The sequence below is a fragment of the Capricornis sumatraensis genome, chromosome 1, assembly GCF_032405125.1.
Source record: "Capricornis sumatraensis isolate serow.1 chromosome 1, serow.2, whole genome shotgun sequence".
Lineage (NCBI taxonomy): Eukaryota > Metazoa > Chordata > Mammalia > Artiodactyla > Bovidae > Capricornis > Capricornis sumatraensis.
Window position 1 is genome coordinate 247381377 of NC_091069.1, and position 22343 is coordinate 247403719.

Genomic DNA, 22343 nt, shown 5'->3' on the forward strand with positions numbered 1-22343 from the left:
TTTCAATTTAGTAATCAGTAAATTAGAGGAGATGTTCAACATTTTATCATAAGCTAGGCTTTTTGATGGATGAGTTTACCCAACTGTAGGCTAATGTTCTGAGCACCATTAAGGTAGGCCGGGCGGAGCTAAGACGTTCAGAAGTTTCAGTCCATTAAATGCATTTTCAACCTAATGATAATTTTAACTTACAATAGGTGTATCATGATGTAACCCCATTGGGGTTCCGGTGCTTTCCAGCCACCTGTGGCTACTGTATTGGAAGCATAAATAGAGAATATTCTTGTCATTGCAGAAGTTCTATTGAATAGCCTTGGTCCAGAACACAGAAGAACTCCATCTTTTAGAAACCTGGAAGGCTCTTCCCCTCTCTGCACCATTTCAGCCAAGTCTTACCTGAGACTTGCCCCTTTTCCTGGAGGTTGTTGGACTTCACAGTGAAACAGTTTTGGATATTCAGAAAGATTATAGGAAACATTTTCTAGGAAAACTTACATTTTCTAATAGCAGCTCATAGATTGAATAAAGGTAGCAAGTGATTAGATAATTATAATAATAGCAGCTACTTTTGTTGTTAACCTGCTATGTTCCGGGGTTTTGTTCTAAATAGTTTACAAAGAGACTCAAAGACTTAGCAAATGAACTTACGGTTACCAGGAGAAAGGGATAGTTAGGGAGTTGGGGAAAGTCATGTACACACTGCTATATTCAAAATGGATAACCAGCAAGGACCTGCTGTATAGCACGGGGAACTCTACTCAGTGTTATGTGCCAGCTTGGATGGGAGCGGGGTTTGGGGAGAGAATGTGTGTGTGTGTGTGTGGTAATTGCTTAGTTGTATCCAACTCTTTGCGACCCCATGGACTTAAGCCCACCAGGCTCCTCTATCTATGGAATTCTCCAGGCAAGAATACTGGAGTGGGTTGCCATTCCCTTCTCCAAGGAATCTTCCTGACCCAGGGATCAAACCCAGGTCTCCTGCATTGCAGGCAGATTGCTTACCATCTGAGCCACCAGGGAACCCCTTGGGGGAGGATGGAGACATATATATGTATGGCTGAGTCCCTTTGCTGTTCACCTGAAACTACTAAAACATTGTGAATCTACTCCAACAGAAAATTAAAATGTTAAAGTTTGAAAATAAAATACCTTAAATAATGATAATATATTCATTCAAAAAATAAATGGTTTATCGTATTCACTCTTTTAATCCTTAGAATTAACCCTGTGAAGCGTGGTGCTATAGTGTCCCTACTTTTCAGCGGAGGAGACTGAGGAATAGAGAAGTTAAATAACTTAGCCTGGAGTCACACACAGCTCCTAAATGGTTGAAGTGCTATTTGACCCCAGACAGCGTAACTCCAGCTGCCTGCCACATCTTTGTAAGTGGCACCAGAGTATCCAGAATGTTCACCCATGAGGGAAATAGCAAACTGGTTAGTACACTGCAGAGGATGTTCTGTCTAGAAGGGCAGCCTGGTTCATGCTCTTCTCTGTGACCTCAGCAGATTCTAATGAGTTTTCTGTAGGCTCACCAAGCTTCCCTGGTGGCTCAGATGGTAAAGGACCTGCCTGCAATACAGGAGACCTGAATTCAATCTCTGGGTTGGGAAGCTCCCCTGGAGGAGGGCATGGCAACCCACTCCAGTGTTCTTGCCTGGAGAATCCCCATGGACAGAAGAGCCTGGTGGGCTACAGTCCATGCGGTTGCAAAGAGTCAGACACGACTGAGCGACTAAGCACAACAGACTAAAAATTTTTTAAAAACAACTTCTCAAAGGAAGTTATGGCACTATAGACTGTTTGGTGGGGATAACTGATCTTCTAGATGAAGAATCGGTAAATTAGGGCTGGCAGGCTACCTCCAGCCTGCCGCCTGTTTTCCTAAGTAAAGTTTTGTTGGAACATGGCCACAGATGTTTGTTCAATCTGTCACCTGTGGTTGCTTCTTCACTAGCAGAACAGAGTAGGTGAAATGGAGATCATGTGACCCACAAAAGCTGAAACATTTATTTTCTGGCCCTTTATAGAAGAAGCTCACCAACCCTGCGGTGGACCATATGCTCTAAGTCTTTCAAAATAACTAGCCTGTTCTGTTAGCAATAGTGCTAATGTTTTGAACTTGAAGAATGACCCTAAGTTGTCAGAAAGGACTGACATTTCAGAATTTTCATTGCTTTTCAACCTAATGTGTGCAGCCCCTGCTGTGTGCCAGGCATCACTGAATTGGTGTGGGCACTCAGCCCTGGCACGAAAACACCAGTCCTCAAGGGCCTGCATTTCAGTGGTCTGACGATGTGCTTTCTATAAGTAATTTCTGATGGGTCCCTTAGCACTCCATGAGCCTGGGGTCCATTCACGCTTACTTTTCTGCCTGTGCTCGCTGTTGTCAGAAGACATGTGTACACAAAATGTTCACTCAGTGCTGCTCTCTCTTTAAGATTGTGGTGGAGTTGGCTAAAATAGTCAGAAAACATTAAAATTGAACATCCTTTGTATTTCATATCCCATTATGGAGTTAGAATAAATAAAGTTTCTCTAAAATGGTCTGCCAGACATTTTAAAAATACCTTTTTTCCCCCTGATTATAAAAGTTATATATACAGAAAATATGGAAGGACCTAACCACAAGAATGAGAGTTCCTCCCACAAAACCCCACCACCCAGAGGTAGCCCTGTTAGTATCTGAGTGTAATAATTTTTTTTGAAGAAAATTCTGCCACATATACAAAGGTTTCTTATCTTAATTTTTCTCTATGCCATTTAAAATGTCTTAGTCAACATCATTTTTCAATACTACATAATATTCCATTCATATTTCTATACCATAATTTACTAAACTGTTTCCTTTTTTACTGGGCATTTAGGTTGTTTCCAGCTGTTTGCTACTATAAATAAAACATAATAACTGTCTTTGTTAATGAATCTCTATTTGCATCATGGGTGTTTCCTTAGGGTCAGATTCTCAGAAGTGCAGTTACTGAATTAAACAGACCTAACACGTTTAAAGTTTATAACATGTTCAGTTCACTTCAGTCGCTCAGTCGTGTCTGACTCTGCGACCCCATGAATCACAGCATGCCAGGCCTCCCTGTCCATCACCAGCTCCCGGAATTCACTCAAATTCATGTCCATTGAGTCAGTGATGCCATCCAGCCATCTCATCCTCTGTCGTCCCCTTCTCCTCCTGCCCCCAATCCCTCCCAGCATCAAAGTCTTTTCCAATGAGTCAGCTCTTCGCATGAGGTGGCCAAAGTCCTGGAGTTTCAGCTTTAGCATCATTCTTTCCAAAGAAATCCCAGGGCTGATCTCCTTCAGAATGGACTGGTTGGATCTCCTTGCAGTCCAAGGGACTCTCAAGAGTCTTCTCCAACACCACAGTTCAAAAGAATCAGTTCTTCAGTGCTCAGCCTTCTTCACAGTACACCCCAAAATTCATATCATCTGTGACTTAACTTCCTCTCTGTCTCCCAACAGTACCATACTAGGTCATATAACCCTACAGCAAAGACTTGTTAACATGGATGAATGTTCAGAGATTGAATGTTAAACTGAAAACTGTGGACAAACAGGTACATTTACAATGATCTCGCTGGGGGTTGGACACTTCTCTTAGGAGTGTGATTGTTTCCCTAAGGGAAGATGGTTTGAACACAGATTTGCTTGGAGATGTCCCTTGGCCTGTAGTCCAACAGCGTTGTCAAGCTCAGCTGGGTGTAAGAATGACCTTACAGGCCTGGACACCCCAGGGCCTGGACACCTGCTGCTCTCTCTCTCCAGGATGCTCCCCTGCAGAGAGCCCCATAGCTTATTGTCTTCCCGCAGGTCTTACATAAATGTCACCTCTAGAGCAGCCTCTGTGGCCACCACGTCTCTCTCCCACCCCTCACCCTGCTCTCTTCCCTGGGTGGCTCTCATCACTCTATCATTGCTTGGAATTCTAGGTGTGCGTTTGTTTACCATCTGTCTCTGGAATCCCAGGAGCAGGGCTCCCATCCGCCCTGTCCGTTGTCTGGCCTTGTTCATATTATTCTGTCTCAGGATCTCTTACCTTTAGGTGCTGTGCGGTTGTCAGAGTGACTTGTATCCCAGCTTGTCGTTAAGGTCACCCTTCTGATATGGGGAGAATCAGCTTGGGGACAGATGGATGGCCTTGAGAAGGAACTTGTGACGCCAAGAGGTCATAAAGGCCCTGAGGAGGGCTGGCCCTGGTGTTGGGGGGTGTGACTTGACTTTTATTCATCACATTGGCCGTTTGTATGAATTTGAGCCTGCAGCCACTTTGGGCACAAGCTACTGGCCCTCCTTCTGGGGCTGGCGGCCCCTCCGGGTGTCACGGAGCAGCAATGCAGTGTCCCCCAGAGCCAGAGGGACAGGCGGACCCACGCTAGGTTGTGGCGTTCCAGTTAAGTACAACACCTGACTTAAGGGGGATACATGGGCTCAGCAAGGAGTTAAACTCGGGTTACATGTAGACCCCAGTACTCCCTCACAGGTGGCACAGAAAAGGTCATTGCCCAAATGTCAGTGATTATGTTATGGGAAGTCATGCCTTGTGAGCGCAAGGACTGTTCCTCGGGAAGAATTGCTGATGCACGCCTTCCTCACTTAGAGCAGCTGTCTTGACGGCCATGTTGTCAGAACAGCAGCAGGTGGACAGAGCACCGGACGCAAGGCCTCTTCTCTTTCTCCAGGTCCAGCACGTACCGCCCCAAGGGTTTTGATGTCACTGTGAAGTACACGCAGGGGAGCTGGACCGGCTTCGTTGGGGAGGACGTGGTCACCATCCCCAAAGGCTTCAACAGTTCTTTTCTTGTCAACATCGCCACCATATTTGAGTCAGAGAATTTCTTTCTGCCTGGGATTAGATGGAATGGGATACTTGGACTGGCTTATGCTACCCTGGCCAAGGTAAGAATGACGGGTGGGTCTACGAACATCAAATGATGGAACAAAATTCTGCAACCAGTCTCTGGAGGGGCCTGCAGAGGGGTCCATGCTGTCCAAGACAGTCAGTGAGAATCACATGGTTGAAAGACCAGTGTTCACACGATTGATTAGATCTCTAAGCATTTTTAAAATTTAAGGTAAATGGTGAGATTCTTTGAGCCTTCCCGTAAGATATTCCCATGGCATGGCTTTTTTCATTTGTCTTTTTCTGTTTATTTTACTTGTACAGTTGACAGATGTTAACAGAATCTGAATGCCTTTGATGATGGTGCTTGTTTAGGAGTTTTTATTAGGGCAGGATTAAGAGAAAATACATTTATTAAATTTATAAAGGGGACTTCCAATGCAGGGGATGAAGGTTCGATCCCTGGTCAGGCAACTAGGATCCCATACACTGCACAGCATGGCCAAAAAAATTCTTTAAAAAATAATATTGATAAAGAAAGAGCCTCAGGGTGACAGTGGAAACTCCACAGGAAGAGATGTCCCGCCAGGCAGGGAGCATGACACTACTTTCCCCTCACTCTGGAACTGGGGCCCAGACATCTGCAGGCACACCCTGGGGATCGCCAGCCAGTGGAAGCAGTGATGCTTCGAGGAGAGACGGTGAAACCTCACCCTCATCAGCATCAGGACCATCACAAAACAGGGAAAGACCGCACGGTTCTCTGTCCTTGGTCTACCCAAAGCAAGCAATGATCACATGTGGGAGGAGGGGGGTGGGCTGGGAAGGAAAGGATGCCAGAGGCAGGCAGATCCGGCAAACCAGTGTGGCCCCAGGGCCCCGAGAGGCCAGGGTAGGTCAGTGTACACGTGAGGAGAGGTCACCCCTCCTGGCCTGTAACCAGGCACCCTGGCTTGGCTTCTCCTTGTTCAGACAGGCTTTGAGCCAGCGCTAAGTGTGAAACAAAGAATCGTGGGTGTAGAAAGTCCTGTTTTCTCTCTGGAAGGATGTTTGCTCCAGCTCGAGTTTACTAGCAAGTGATGCAGGCAATGAGGTGGGGGGACTCAGGAGCGGGACATAGAGGGCAGGGGGCGTTTCCCAACACTGTAGTTTCTTAAGGAGAAAGAACAACCCGTGACCCCTGGACCAAGACCATTACAAGATGTCCTTCTGTGGAGTCTCAGGACCTCCCCAAAAAGCAGACTTCATAGGCTTATGTTAGTTATGTGTGGACAGAGGGTTAGAGAGGTTTACCCCTTGCCGAGGACTGTCAGAGCACAGAGCCCTGTCTGAAGAGCCCAGATGGACGTTAGAGCTCAGCACCATAGGGCTTTCCAGGTGGCTCAGCAGTAAAGAATTTGCCTGAAATGCAAGAGATGCAGGTTCAATCCCTGAGTCTGGAAGATTCCCTAGAGAAGCAACCCACTCCAGTATTCTTGCCTGGAAATCCCACGGACAGAGGAGCCTGGCAGGCTACAGTCTACGGCGTCACAAAGTGTCGGACATAACTTAGCAACTGAACAACAACCATGAGCAAAGTTTAATATGAGTTCCCAGACTTGTAACAACTTCCATTTCTAAATACTTTTCACTGACAATTGACTACATGTTTCTTCTTGTGACTTCAAAAATAAAAGATATACGATTGATTTGATGATTATTTGGGAGATGGTACCTTAAAGCTAAATTATCTGGAATTAATAATACATGAAACTTCCTCGAGAATAGACTGCTTTGGGTTTGGGGGGATGTCCAGACTCCCCACAAGACCGTGTATCTTTTTATCTATGCGATTCCAAGATGGCCAGCAATTGGCTTCATGTTCCTAGGTTAGGGGAGACCAAATCAGGATTTACAGGAAGTGGAGCATGGCTAGAAACAGCACCGGCAGGGCGGTCTGGGTTGGTGGCCCAAAGACATTTCTGAAATAGATTCCGTGAGCACCCACTGGGGGGTGTCAGAGTGTGCAGGGGCCCCCAGCTAATGCTATCTGCTCCCCCACCAAAGATGTGGTTATGGCCACCTGCAGGGCCTCAACCTGCTGAATCAGGTTCTCTACTGGTCCTGGGCAACTATGTGCAGGATCCTAAGTCCTGCTGAAGAATGACTTGGTGCAGTAATAATAGACCCTGTCGCATGTACCGGGCACTTTTCCAAGCACTCTGTATGTACTGACCCACTTAAGCCCCAGAAGAGCTCTGGGATGTGACTATGATCCCCATTTTACAGATAAGGAAACAAAGGGACAAGTCACACAGTTTGCAGGCCAGGGGTGGAGTCAGGATTCAGTTCCAGGCAGTGTTTACCTGGCTGCTTCTCATGAAGGCAGACACAGGCTGGGTCATCACCAGACCCAACCTGGTTTCTAGAGGGGGCTTTGTCTCCTTCCTTGACCCAAACACAAAGTGTTTAGGCTACAATTACACAGAGGGATTGTGCCAAATTCTGCCAGAGTCCACAGAGGCTGAGAAAGAAGCAATAGGAGGCCAGATACGAAGGAGCTGAATAAATAGGAAGGTTTCTGTCTGATCACACTGCCTCCAGAATTAGTTTCAGTTCCTACAGATTATAAATAATCCTTCCCTAGATTTACTGTGGATGGCCAGAAGATGCCCAGAGCATCTAAGCTGCTACAATTGTTGAGTTTTCATCAAGAACAAACCATTTATAGTAACAAACTCTAATCTCTCCCAGTTGTCAAAGCCAAAATGGAGACATGGATCTATGACATTCTCTCCTCACCACCAGCACCTATGAGCCCCCCGCCCCACTCCCACAGCTAAGACCTGCTCACAGACCATTGTTCCTTTTCAGTTCTAGAGAAATGGGGTTGTTCTCTGAAGGCATGGTTACATGTAAGGAGGCACGGAGGATGTTACTGACGTATGGCAATGAGGAGTGATGGGCTGTTTAAATTGCAGGACAATAGCATCATCCTTTTCTGATCACAACAGTAGCATTATTCCTTTTCCGGTCACCAGAGTTCAGCAGACAGCCGGCAGAGTGAAGCCTCCTCCCAGGGGTCTGGGATGTGAGCTGTTCCCTTGGGTCAGGCACCTGTCCTTTGCGTGTTGGACGACTGTGACTGAAAGGGGTAGAAAAAGAAACTTTTTCTGAAGCTGCAAAGGCAGCTCCTGGAGACCCTGTTCTCTCCTTACTCCAAAATGTCTAAGATTAGACTCCACCACCTACCTAGGTAACCCATTTCTGCATCTTCTCACGCTGATCTCACGAGGTGGTCAGATGATAAATGGGGCAGCCACTTCACAGCTTCAGGAAATACTATCTTATCTGCCCAACAGAGACACTGCCCCAGACGGAAAAATACCAAGTCACAGGGAGTTATGTTGGAGGTTTCTGAATTAGCAGACTTAATCGTGAACTTGTTTATTTCTTAACCTTGAAAATATTAAATAGAAAGAAATGCCATGTTGTACACCATGCCTGGCCCCTGCACAGGGGGACCCCTTGTCTACCCTGGAGTCCTTAATCAGCTGCCTTGTTTCCCTGCCCCTTCTGCAGCCTTCAAGTTCTCTGGAGACCTTCTTTGATTCCCTCGTGGCACAAGCAAAAATCCCCAACATCTTCTCCATGCAGATGTGTGGGGCCGGACTGCCAGTAGCTGGATCTGGTACCAACGGAGGTAGTCTTGTGGGTATCTTTTAGTCTTAAAGGGGGGAAAAATCACAAACCAGTGGGGCTGTTTTTCCTGCTTTATTAAGACTCTGATAGAAATATTAGACACATAGAGATACATGGGTGCTGTGAAAGTTTTGATAATCTTTGTTTTATAGCCTTAAAAATGGATAAAATGAGGTAATTTTCAATCTTTCCTAAGCATCCTGCTATCTAATAAAATGATTCTCATTGCTTCCCCAAATTCCTTTAAAGCTTTTTTTTTTAATATTCCTTTGAAAGGTAACTGATTTTGTTGAGTGTTGGAGGGAGGGGCATATGAGGACCTGTGGGGCAAGGTGGTAGGTCGGCTGTGCTCTGGGGAGTGGGGCCTGGGATTTCATAAATTTGTTGGAGCGACAGGAGCACCTTATGCACAGAAGTACATACACATGCATATACACACATGTTACACATCTTATACATACGCTATACACATCCTGAGTTCTGAAGAAGAGCACAGAGAGATAAGAATGCCTTCCTAAGCGATCAATACAAAGAAAGAGAGGAAAACCGTAGAATGGGAAAGACTAGAGATCTCTTCAAGAAAATCAGAGATATCAAAAGAACATTTCATGCAAAGATGGGTACAAAAAAGGACAAAAAGAGTATGGACCCAATAGAAGCAGAAGATATTAAGAAAAGGTGGCAAAAATACACAGAAGAACTATACAAAAAAGATCTTAATGAACCAGATAACCATGATGGTGTGATCACTCACCTAAAGCCAGACATCCTGGAGTCTGAAGTCAAGTGGGCCTCAGGAAGCATCACTACAGACATAGCTAGTGGAGGTGATGGAATTCCAGCTGAGCTAGTTCAAATCCTAAAAGATGATGCTGTTAAAGGGCTGCACTCAGTGTGCCAGCAAATCTGGAAAACTCAGCAGTGGCCACAAGACTGGAAAAGGTCAGTTTTCATTCCAATCCCAAAGAAAGGCAATGCTAAAGAATGCTCAAACTACCGCACAATTGCACTCATCTCAGACTCTAGCAAAGTAATGCTCAAAATTCTCCAAGCCAGGCTTCAACAGTACCTGAACCATGAACTTCCAGATGTTCAAGCTGGATGTAGAAAAGGCAGAAGAACCAGAGATCAAATTGCCAACATTCACTGGATCATCAAAAAAGCAAGAGAGTTCCAGAAAAATATCTACTTCTGTTTTATTGACTACACCAAAGCCTTTGACTATGTGGATCACAACAAACTGGAATATTCTTCAAGACATAGGAATACCAGACTACCTTACCTGCCTCCTTTGTATGCAGATCAAGAAACAACAGTTAGAACTGGACATGGAACAACAGACTGGTTCCAAATTGGGAAAGGAGTACCTCAAGGCTGTATATTGTCACCTGCTTATTTAATATATATGCAGAATACATATATATTTAATATATATCATGCAAAATGCCAGACTGGATGAAGCACAAGCTGGAATCAAGATTGCTGGGAGAAATGTCAATAACCTCAGATACGCAGATGACACCACCCTTATGGCAGAAAGCGAAGAACTAAAGAGCCTCTTGATGAAAGAGGAGAGTGAAAAAGCTGGCTTAAAACTCAGCATTCAAAAAACTAAGGTCATGGCATCTGGTTCCATCACTTCATGGCAAAGAGATGGGGAAACAATGGAAACAGTGACAGACTTTATTTTCTAGGGCTCCAAAATCACTGCAAATGGTGACTGCAGCCATGAAATTAAAAGGCACTTGCTCCTTGGAAGTAAAGCTCTGACCAACCTAGACAGCATATTAAAAAGCAGAGACATTACTTTGCCAAGAGAGGTCTGTCTACTCAAAGCTATGGTTTTCCCAGTAGTCACTTATGGATGTGAGAGTTGGACTATAAAGAAAGCTGAGCACCGAAGAATTGATGCTTTTGAACTGTGGTGTCAGAGAAGACTCTTGAGAGTCCCTTGGACTGCAAGGAGGTCCAACCAGTCCATCTAAAGGAAATCAGCCCTGAATATTCATTGGAAGGACTGATGCTGAAGCTGAAACTCCAATACTTTGGCCATCTGATGTGAAGAACTGACTCACTGGAAAAAACCCTGATACTGGGAAAGATTGAAGGCAGGAGGAGAAGGGGGTGACAGATGATGAGATTGTTGGATGGCATCACCAACTTGATGGACATGAGTCTGAGCAAGCTCTGGGAGTTGGTGATGGACAGGGAAGCCTGGTGTGCTGCAGTCCATGGGGTCACAAAGAGTCAGATACAACTGAGTGACTGAGCAACTATACTGAACTGATACATAGTTACACACATGAGCATGCACACAGCACATGCACATGTACATGCTCACATATGTGCACACATATACACACTACACATGCATCATATACACATATGCTTACACACAGGCACACACTTACACATGTACACACAAGTATATACACATGGATATGCACATATACACACATACTTGTGCATACATACACACATGCATGCATGTACACACTATATACCGTTACACAGAGATTTGCCTAATACATACTTGCACGTGCATACATACAGGTACAGGCACAGATGTACACACATACCTACACACATACACACACACACACAGTGAAACAGAATCAATGCTGGGAACATGCCATATCCCAAGCGTCTCCCTGATGGGCCTGCACCCAGATGTCTACAGTGGGAGTCTAAGGGGAGAAAGCACATGAAGGGCCCCCAGGGGGGTGATGCTGACCCCTTTGCTTTCCGACTGCGAGAAACAGCCTCACACAGGTTTTCACCACTCTGTTGTTTTACCACCTTTTCAGAGGAGAGAGGTGATGTTACACAGATTTCCAAAATGAAGTTTTGATTAGAGAAGCTATTTTGTTCCTCTTTCCATGCAAATCTGTGGGGCAGGAAGTCATCCTTCATCTTTTGAGGGACTAAATTTTGCCAGTCTGTGTGGTTAACCATTTTATTGCATTTCTTTGCCCACGACTGGGATGGGGTAGGGGAGGATCTCAGTATCAGAAAGCTGGAACTGTATGCATTTCCTCTACATAAGAGCAATTATCAAAGCCTCCTGATTAGAGTGGGACTCTGATTTTCCAACACATGGCCCCAGAATGTTCCTTGTTTCATTTCCAGGCCTATGCATTTGTTTATAACATCCTGTTAAATTGGAAGTACTGATTCCAGTGAAGTTTTGCCTTATAAGAGCATGCTTCTCATCAGAAAAACAAGTATTGTATGTTAACACATATATATGGAATCTAAAAAATAGTATTGATGTACCTATTTGCAGGGAAGGAGTGAAGACACAGATGTAGTGCATGAACTTACGGACACAGTGAGGGAAGGAGAGGGTGGAATGAATGGAAAAAGTAGCATCAACATGTATACACTATCATGTGTAAAACAGGTAGCTGGTGGGAAGTTGCTGTATAACACAGGGGGCCCAGCCTGGCCTTCTGTGATGACCTGGAGGGATGGTAGAGTGAGGGGAGGGAGGCTCAAGAGGGAGGTGATATATGTATAATTACGGCTGATTTGCCTTGTTGTACAGCAGAAACCAACACCACATTGGCAAAACAGTTTTCCTCCAGTTAAAAAATAAATTTAAAAAGCAAAAAACCACGCTTCTTTGTGTACCTTTGTTATATGCCTATATATTTTTTCTCTTAAATATGTAAACATTTTCCTTCCCAGGTCCTAGGTGGAATTGAACCAACTTTGTACAAAGGAGACATCTGGTACACCCCTATTAAGGAGGAGTGGTATTATCAGATAGAAATTCTAAAATTGGAAATCGGAGGCCAGAGCCTTAATCTGGACTGCAGAGAGGTATTTCCACTCTTATCTCTTTGTCTGCGTGTGCCTGGGCCACTAAATTTGCATATTTAATTCAGCTAGTACCTGAATATGAAATCAGACTGTGCATTACATTGCAAGATAAATCAAAAGCTCATGGCAATAAAAGTTACAGGGCCTTGTTGTAGATAATTTTATATCAATGACCCTCCCTCTAATTGCTTCCCTTCAATTTCTCCGCTTGAAAAGGAGGAATTAGCATGAAGTGATGAGTGAAAAAAAGTTATATAGAACCACGTCATCCTGGCTTGATGGTCCCTGAACTCGGTTCAAGAGAGTAAAGTAAGCAAGGTTTTTATCAGAGTGAAAGGGGACTAAAAATAAGCAAAATGAAACCAGAAATACATCATCAGCTTTATCCTCCATCTACATTCTAATCCCCCATTTCCCCCCCAGTACGCAGTTCTCACTCGAAGAAACATTATGATCTAAAGATGTGGGTGGCTGATGGTGCTAAGAGGAGGCAGAGCTGGGAAACCGCATCTCTCGTTAACCTCGTTCACACCTCTCACTGCATTTTGGCTTATTTGTGGCACATAATGACATGATTGTGATGATCTCCAACATTTTCAGAATTGTTTTTAAAAACCAGCAGCATTTCATCAGCATTGATTGTATTCGTGCCTGTCATCATTAGCTTTCACTTTAACCATCACATTGTACCATGAGTTCTCATATAGAGATGCGTCTGCAGAAACAATCAAAGCTTGATAAAGGGATGGTCCAGTCCCCTGGGATGGTGTTTCTTTCCTAAGTCTACAAATCTGTTTATTGTCAAAAAGACATTTATTTGCCACTGAAGAGTCCAATGGTAGAATCAGATGGGCTGGCCTAAAATAAAGTACAAACTCCGTATGTGTGTGTATGTGTGTATTGGAGAGTATAAGCGCCTTTGGAGGTCTGATTCTCATATTCTTCATTCTCTCCTGCCCCCCTTCCCAATCTGCCACTCTTGCCACAACAGAGAAAACAATAAAAGTGCTGTCGTCCTACACCAACATTTCAGTGTACAAGCTTTTCTTACACACACACAGGCATGATAATTTTGTGAACAAACAAGGCCGTATTTAAATTAGAGTTTTTCTAAACGGAAATTAGTTTTACACTTGAAAAGAATATGAATCAGTTGCTGTATTTCGGTTTCTCACAATTCTTCACTCCTCCCACCTGCTACCTAAACAAATCCTTGCTTCCTTTTGACCTGATTGGTGTATTTGGTCATATGACTCAGGGATTTGCCGTAGAAATGGGAGGATTGCATTGCCCATGGCTCACTCCATCCCCTGGCAGCCTTGCTCATCCAGTTAAGTCCCTAGAGGCTGGGTGTCTTCTTTGGTCTTGGCCCACTGACCTCCACTTTTTCGCTCAGCCACATAAAGAATGACGGGCGAGCAGGGCTGGCAGTGTCTCTGTGTTGTAAGATTCTCTTATTGAATGGGGCTTTGGTTCCATTCTAAATGAAATATAGGGTATCTGTTGAAAAACCGTCCTTCCTCCTCTTTCTCTGCTAATGAAGTAATACAGAGTTGATTTTGCATGATTTACATAAATAACATTCAGTGTTTCATTTCAACCTCTAAAGACAAATGGGTCTTCCCTCTTCGGTGGGGGTGGGTGGGGAGGGGGGTGGTCCTTTATGGAATCCGGCCACTGCTGAGTAAGAGAAAAGTTCTGAATTAAGCTGTTGATTTTGGTGATATCACTGCCCTTTTCTGGCCTCAGTTTATCTGTAGCAAAACACTGGGTGAGGAAGTTCTTGGTCCCCAAGTTCTGAGAATATGAAATGAAGTGTAGCCACCAAGGAGGTACCATGGCTACTGAATGCATATATCACAGAAGCTGGGTGATGGCAGGCTGGACTGTGCATTGATGTGGGTGCTGGTTGCTCACGTGCCTTCTCCCCTGTTCTAGTACAATGCAGACAAGGCCATCGTGGACAGTGGCACCACGCTGCTGCGCCTGCCCCAGAAGGTGTTTGACGCCGTGGTGGAGGCTGTGGCCCGCACATCTCTGGTGAGTCCCCAGAATGTTCAATGAGTCTCGGAGGTCACACCAGGTCAGGACCACATACTGGGGAGTACCACCGTGTATTCTAACAGTTCCAATCCAAGGGTTTGGAGGGTTGTTTTAATGATTATTTCTTAGGTTCATGATCTTATTCTTGGATGGTGGTGGTGTTTAGTTGCTAAGTCCTGTCTGACTCTTGCAACCCCATAGCCTGGCAGGCTTCTCTGTCCATGGGATTTCCCAGGCAAGAATACTGGAATGGGTTGCCATTTCCTTCTCCAGGGGATCTTCCCAACCCAGGGATCAAACCCCCAAATCCTGCATTGCAGGCAGATTCTTTACCAGGGATTCCCACTTTATTCTTTGATATTAACCAGCAAATAATTCCTTCACTTTAATCTCAGAGGTCTTGGATCTAAAGATGCAATTCTTTTCAGTATTTCAAATAATAATGTAGTTGCTATGGTACTTTTTTAAACTACAGAAAAATAAACCACTTGGTAACACATTAAATAGTAAACCAGGAATGTGTTTGTAGCTTTTTAAACAAACCAAAAATTATGCTCCCTTTTTGGCCTTCATCCAAGCTGTGCTGGGATTTTTAACTCCTACTTCTGTAACAAAGTATGATTCACAGAAGACAAAGGTCAATCCACCAATATAGTAATTATTTTATGGCCACGCTTTGAAATACCATTAAAATCCTGGTAAGGGCAACATGCCTTGAGGGCCTGGTTAACAGTCATCCCAGTGTGACCCCAACTTTTAGTTAATTCAGGCACTAGGATGGACCACGAAGCATTGATTGCAAGGACCACAGCCTTGGGGGGCAGATGGACTTGAATTTAATCTAGTTTCTGCCAGTTATTAGCTGAGTGCCTTGTGGGGCAGGGGGTACTTTTGTGCCCCCTGAGAGCCTCTGTGTTCTTATCATGGCTTGTTGTGAGGGTTTAGGGTAACACAATAGGTGTTTGGTTAAGAAGTACTTCTATTTAATGTCTAAACCATGGTGCTACTGCTATTTGTTTGAATGCAAGATAAATATTTCTCTCAGCTTCTTGAGTGTCTTCATAAGCATCTGTCCACTCAGGGCCACTCTTACAAGGTCACCAAAAAAAGTCTTTCTCCTGGTTCTGACTCCAGTGGGGCTGACAGTCCCACAGCTCCATTGGGCTGTGGCCAAACCCAGAGCTGGATGGATGTAAGAGGCACAGCGGTTACTTTGTCACAGGTGATGTAGCAGAAACAGAGAAGAAAGAGCAGGCTTTTGGTTGTGCTGGACCAAAACTTCAAAAGTCTGAATAAAAGTGCTATGGGAAATGCAGCAGGCAAATCAAAAGAACGCAGAGGGGAAACCAGAAGAAACAACACCGAGGTCCTTTGTGAACTGGGAGGTCAAGAGTACAGCGGACAAAAAAGCCAGAGCAAACCTCTGTCTTGTCTAATATCTGCTGAATCAGAAAAAAAGTGGCAGGCAATGATTTTAGTGCCTTAAATTTAGGAAACTGGCTGAAAACCAGACTATGCTGGAGATACAGAGCAATATGCTGCTTCAGAGTAAAAAATGTCCTCAGTGAAATTAACATGCGCATCCTCAAATTTAATATTCTGAGCTGTAAGGGTTTTACCCTCCGTCCCAAGGACACACTGACAGCACCAGCATGTGACTCCAGCAAGCCCATGACCAGCCTGGGCCTCTGCAGATTTTGTGACTTCAGCCAGAACCAGCCGGGCTGTGGCGGAGGGGCACTAGCATGCCTGAGGTCAGCACAGCATGTGTTCAGCAGTGCCTGACTTTGTAAGAAAAGCACGAGGTGGAAGGAACGAGATTACGAAATGTGTTTGCCTAATCTAAAATTATCCTCTGGTTTCAGTGCCTGCATCAGGAAGGAGAGGCCCGGGAGGATGTTTGTCTTGAGCAGGGAAAGCTCAACAAGGGGGGATGCTCTCTGTCTCACGTGCATGGACCGGAGATGTGCCTGAGCTTTCTCTCTGCTGGGTTCATCTTAGCTGGCTCTCTTCACTTGGGTTTTCTTTCTTAGTTAAGCAAAGAGGTAAATACCGTACAGATGCCAGGCCCTGTCTCTGGGCCTGGATAGTTTAGGTGGGATTTTAGAAATGAATAGTTTGTAGGTCTGTAGTTCTTTTTAATTACTGAAGTATAGTTAATTCGCAATGTTGTATTGTTTCAAGTGTACAGCAAAGTAATTCAGATATACACAGATATAGATATGTAGAGATAGATCCTTCTTCAGATTCTAGAGCCCCTTGGACAACAAGGAGACCAAATCAGTCAATCCTAAAGGAAATCAACTCTGAATATTCATTGGAAGGACTGATGCTGAAGCTGAAGCTCCAATACTTTGGCCACTTTATGAGAAGAACTGACTCACTAGAAAAGAGCCTGATGCTGGAAAAGATTGAGGGCAGGAGGAGAGGGGGCTTGACAGAGGATGAGATGGTTCGATGGCATCACTGACCCAATGGACATGAGTTTAAGCCAACTCTGGGAGATAATGAAGGACAGGGAAGCCTGGCATACTGCAGTCAGTGGGGTCTCGAAAAATCAAATGTGACTTAGCGACTAAACAACACTATAGGTTATTACAAGATATTGAATACAGTTCCCAGGGCTATATGTTAGTCTGTTTCTTAAATGAGCCTGGTGGGGAGTTTTGTGCTTGATGGGGACCTGGGCTCCCCACCTGTTCAGCTGTGACGCCCTTTTTAGCTCAGGCCCAGTGCTTGTCCGTCTGCAGAATCCAGCAACAGGATGATACCTTCTGTAAACTGACTTCTGACTTTCAGCTCTCTGATCTGAGTGTCTAGACTCTCCCCCAGGACACAAGGCTTGGCCCCCTGGAAGCTTTCCAGACTCACAGGCACCACTTTGGAGGCAGACGGTCCTCTACCCGCTCCTGCACTGTGCCCCTTAGGCAGATTACTTGGCCCCTCTGAGCCTCATTCTTCATCTGGGGATTGGAGCACTTTGCCCCCCATGCAGGCCCTACCACCCTTCACTCTTGGTGAAACCTAGCAAGGTGACCGCCCCTCCCCCTCTCAACTCATCCAGCAGAGAGTTCTTCCCTGTGATACGTATTTCAAACCGACTTCACTTTTATAAAATGCACAAATATTGGGTTGGCCAAAAAATGGGAACTTTTTGGCCAACCCAACACATTAAGGCATTAGAGACTTTGCAGATCAGCACTGCAGTGGGTGAAGAGACCGCAGGCCCTTCCTCCTGGTTGTCTGCCCTGAGGAGGCGGCTCCTGCCCTGCATGGTCCTGAACAGGCAGCTCTCACTGTGTGTTCATCCGGGGACACCGTGTTTTTCTCAGTTGCTGTCCGTCTTGACCTCCATAGCAACCATGCTTACCTGCCTTATCTGTTCTCTCTGCTTCCACAACACCCTCCTCTTGGAACTTCCTCCCCACCCTGTGCCCTGCTTCATGGGGGTCTCCTTTGCTGGCCTGTTTCTCAGGGTAGGTCCTGCATCCCCTCCCTTCTCTCTGTACCCTCTCCTAAGTGATCCCATCCACGGCCACACCATCACTTCCCACGCATTGGTCACTGACTTTCAATGCTTCTGTCTAGCGCAGGCTGACTCCCTGGAGAGTAGATTCAAAGAAGTGACCTACACAAATCCTGCTAGAATGCCTTAATCACATCTCATGCGCTCAGATCCCTGATAACTGATCTCTGATAAACGCCCGATGGTGCCCATGGGTCCCTCCCAGCTGTAACTCCTGCCCCTTCCTGTCCTTAGTACCACCCTCCATAGCCTCATGGTGTCCCGTGGGGCAGGTTCCGTGCTCTGCCCGCCTACTGCTCAACTTAGCTCATGTACTTCTTCCTCCGGGACCTTGACAGACACCTCTTCCTTCCAATCAGCCTCTTCTAGCTCCACCTCACATCCACTTCACTTCCCCTGTCCCATGCCCTCCTAGCTCCACCCCTGTCCCATGCCCTCCTAGCTCCACCCCTGTCCCGTGCCCTCCTAGCTCCACCCCTGTCCCATGCCCTCCTAGCTCCACCCCATCAGGTGTCCTCTTAGCTCTGCCCCATCACAGGCACCTCTGCTACTGACCTGAGCAGGGCAATGTGCTAGGTGTGTGGAAAGAAACCCATCCGACCCAGCCCTTCTCTCTGGGAGCTGGCAGGAATAAGCCAGGTCTGCTCTGGTAGACCGCTGGATCTGGTAAGAGGGCTCAGGAGTGATTTGTAATTAACTTACAGATTCAGCAACTAGTGGACAAGCATGATCGGCTTTACCCTTCTGCCCCCTGATGAGAGGCATCAGTGAACATTCTGTGTTCTTGGTCATTCATTTTGTTCCTCCAAGAACATTCCCTGTGTCTTTCCTGTGGGCCAGGTTTTAGGACTATGGAGAGGAGATGGGGGAGCCGACAGCAGACCTGTATCCTTAGAGGAATCAGGTTCCCCCGCAAGAAACAGAAGTTAGCCAACCACACCAATAAATGTAAAATTATAACTGCTATAAAGAGAAGCGCTAAGGAGGAGAGATACCTGGTGCGATACCAGCACTGTGGCGGATAGTCAAGGAGGGCTTCCTGGACAAGGTGGAATTGGGAGTTGAGATCTGGAGGAGAAAAAAAGATGTTCCAGAAGAGCAGAGGGTCCCTATAGGGCTGTGTACCAGGAGGAAACTTACTGGGCTCGGGGAATGTATAAGGAAAGTGATGACCGAAAGGGCTTTGAGCACGTTTAAAATCTGATCTCTCTTCTAAAGAGTATTGCCTGCTACAGTGTGACTCTGGGTGAGTTATTTCACCTCTCTGAGCACTGGTTTCCTCTTCCGTAAAGTGGAGGGGGAGCTGTTACTGCACTGATACGAGTGTTGAGGACCAAAGTGCCTGTGGCAGGTCGAATATCAGTAAGTAACCCACATGCCTGGGTAATTTTACTAATTTTGATTTTTGTCATCACCATCACTCTTCCAGAGGACTGATGTCTCCGCTTTGCTGTCCAAATTAAACAGAGTTTACCGCCGTGGGCATCTGGCAAGGTGACGAGGAGAGCTGGGAGCTACTTGCTGTTGATGTGCCAGACTTGTCACTGTTTGTCATGTGATCTTGTTTTGTCTAGATTCCAGAATTCTCTGAAGGTTTCTGGACTGGTTCCCAGCTGGCATGCTGGACGAATTCTGAAACACCTTGGTCTTATTTCCCTAAAATCTCCATCTACCTGAGAGACGAGAACTCCAGCAGATCATTCCGTATAACTATCCTGCCTCAGGTACGAACGTAGATTTGTGCTTTTGTCTTTTCAACGTGAAGCGTGCAAAAGTAAAGCACTTCATGCATAATATATGCATTTCGATATCACACCTGTATTAGGTAGCGATTGCTATATGGCAACCCACTCCAGTGTTCTTGCCTAGAGAATCCCAGGCACGGGGGAGCCTGGTGGGCTGCCGTCTATGGGGTCACACAGGGTCGGACACGACTGACACGACTTAGCAGCAGCAGCAGCAGCTGTGATAATGCTACATAACAAGCAACCATAAAACACAGCAGCTTTCATCATGAGCTTTCTGCTCGTGAGTCTTGGCGGGTCTGCTGGTCTCTGCAGGCACATGTCCCTGGTCAGCTGGTAGTTGGCCAGGGATAGGTCGGCCTCGGTTTAGGATGGTCTCAGGTGGCCTCACTTCCATATCTGGTGGCTTGGTTGATGGAGAGATAAGACCATTGTCTCTCACCATCCTGGCTCACAGGGTGGCAGCAGGATTCTGTGAGACGGAAAGCAAACACACGGGCTCCTGAAGTCCAGCCCGGAACTGGACTCCTGGCACCATGTTTCCCAAACCAGGCCAAGGGCAGCCCAGATTCTTGAGGAGAGGATGGAGATGCCAGTTCCCGATGGGAAGAACTGCAAGGCCACATCACAAGGGTGTGCCTACCAGGAAAGGTCAAGAATTGAGGACACTTTGCAATAAGTACCAGTAACACCAATATATGTTTAGTTCCAATTTATTTATAAACAGAAACTAAAACTGGGTGCTCAGAGATGAAGCTATGCATTTTTCCATATTCAATAAATCATTGACTCCTCCTTCATCCTAAGCATCTGTCCTCCCCATCTCACCTCTGCCTGCTCTTTCCATCCACAGAGCCCTCACTCACATCCCCTCTCACTCCCACCTCAGGACCCACTGGAGTGCCTTCCGCACACCACACCCTCTCTTCTTCCAAAACCATTGCCAGATTCCTCGTGCCAAGCCGCAGCTCTGCACCCCACTCCTGCCATCCTGGAGACTCGCCACTCTCGCTTTCCTTGACCCCACAGGACCCACCCTCGTTCTCCAGCCTGCTTCCTGCTGCACCCTTGACCCTCCTTCCCCTCTTGGTGGCTGTCTTCCAGTACTGGGTGCCTGCTCCATCTCCTCACTTTCCTCCCCTCCACTGCCCGAAATGCCCCCCTCCTCCCCACTCCATCTGTGTATCCACATTCTTCCCATCCTTTAAGACCCAACACAAACAACTCTTCTTTGTTGAACCTCTGCTGAGCAGAATGGCCCACTTGTGAGCTTGCCTTGCAAACTTATAATGTGTGTTTTCTAGTCCACTCATCTGGCCCGGAATCATATCTTCAGGGTTGAGTTTACGCTGTTGCCTTTTTCATTTAACTTCTTTTTTCTTTATTTGCACACACACTTATATTTCTTCCCCCATTACATTATTAATTCCTTGAAGCTGAGGATCATGAGATTCAAAGATCATCCTTCCTTTTCTAACACTGCTCTCTGGTGAGGGGGTGGTGCATAATAACTGATTGTTGAATGGACAGATGAATGTGTCTTTGTTGCAGTTTGGTGAATTTGAGATAAAGGAGTGGGACTGGGGGATAGGGAAGGAGGAATAATTTCAGAAGAAAAAAAGGAAATGATAAATATGGCTTTTTCCCTGTTCTCAACTTTATATGGAGAAGTGCATTCCAAAAATGGGGAGCTGTTAGGGTTAGGATTGAAAGCTTTAAGAGAAATAGCAGCCCAACAGAGGACACAAACACAGAGCCAGAGGCTTGAGTTACACTCACAGCACTGCCCTTGACTCACACTGTAACTCTCAACGGTCACTTCTCCCTTTCTGTGTGTGTCTCTTTAAGTATAAAAAGAGAAATAATAATACTCACCAAAGACATTTTCAGAAGACTGCAATATCCTTGGATGAACAGCACTGCGTAGGGTGATGTGAGAATGATATGTTTACAGCACCTTTAAAATTATGCCCTCTTTGTGATTAAATTTTGGTCAGGCCACCAGCAAAATGTGGACATTATTTCACCAGTGTGGTTTGTCACTAAACTTGAAACCCAGCTTGGGGACAGAGGTAAATGTGAGCTGGAGAATAAATGGTGTGTGGGTGAGTCGACAGTCAAGGACTCTAAGAAGCAGGAGGAAAGCAGGCTTGCAGGGTGAAGCCTGTCATTACATCCAGAGCAGGCAGTAGCCATCTGAGCTGATGATCCACTGGGGCCCATCAACCGCTTTCAGGACCAAGTGCTGGGTGAGCGTGAAAAGATAACGAAGGAGGTCTGGGAGTATTGCATTTAATGTGCACATCTCTGCATAAGAATTCAGTTTTATTCTCACTTATGAGACTGTAGCTATCTCTTGGTTGACTTTGACATGTCCACATTTTCAGTCTTTTAAAATCTGCTTGCCCCTGTTGCCCTGATTTCTCCTTCATCATCCCTATCCCAGTTGCTTTCCATTGCCTTGATGGGAAAGGATGACAGTCATGAACCATCACCTGATGAGAACCTCATGAGCCCCATATTCTGGTAGCACACCCTTGGGGACAGAACTGGGGGCCTCCCTCCCAGCCCTACCTGATTGAAGCCCTTCCTGACATTCAGAGCAATCATCAAGGCTCCTGGTCACCCAAATTTTAGGACGAGGTCCCTACCCAGGACCAGCCAGGCA

At 45.8% G+C, this 22343-nt stretch overlaps 1 protein-coding gene across 2 annotated transcripts in view; it reads left to right on the forward strand.

Annotated features, from left to right (window-relative positions):
* The window catches only part of BACE2 (beta-secretase 2), a 103836-nt gene that overhangs the window by 53205 nt on the left and 28288 nt on the right, over positions 1–22343 (forward strand). Inside the window, exons 3-7 of one of the 2 annotated variants that reach the window (XM_068972617.1) lie at positions 4695–4911; positions 8417–8545; positions 12227–12361; positions 14300–14401; positions 19505–19654. In XM_068972617.1, coding sequence (XP_068828718.1) covers positions 4695–4911; positions 8417–8545; positions 12227–12361; positions 14300–14401; positions 19505–19654 — 733 coding nt within the window. The remainder of the gene's footprint in view (positions 1–4694; positions 4912–8416; positions 8546–12226; positions 12362–14299; positions 14402–19504; positions 19655–22343) is intronic. The other variant, XM_068972625.1, reaches the window with a different exon arrangement.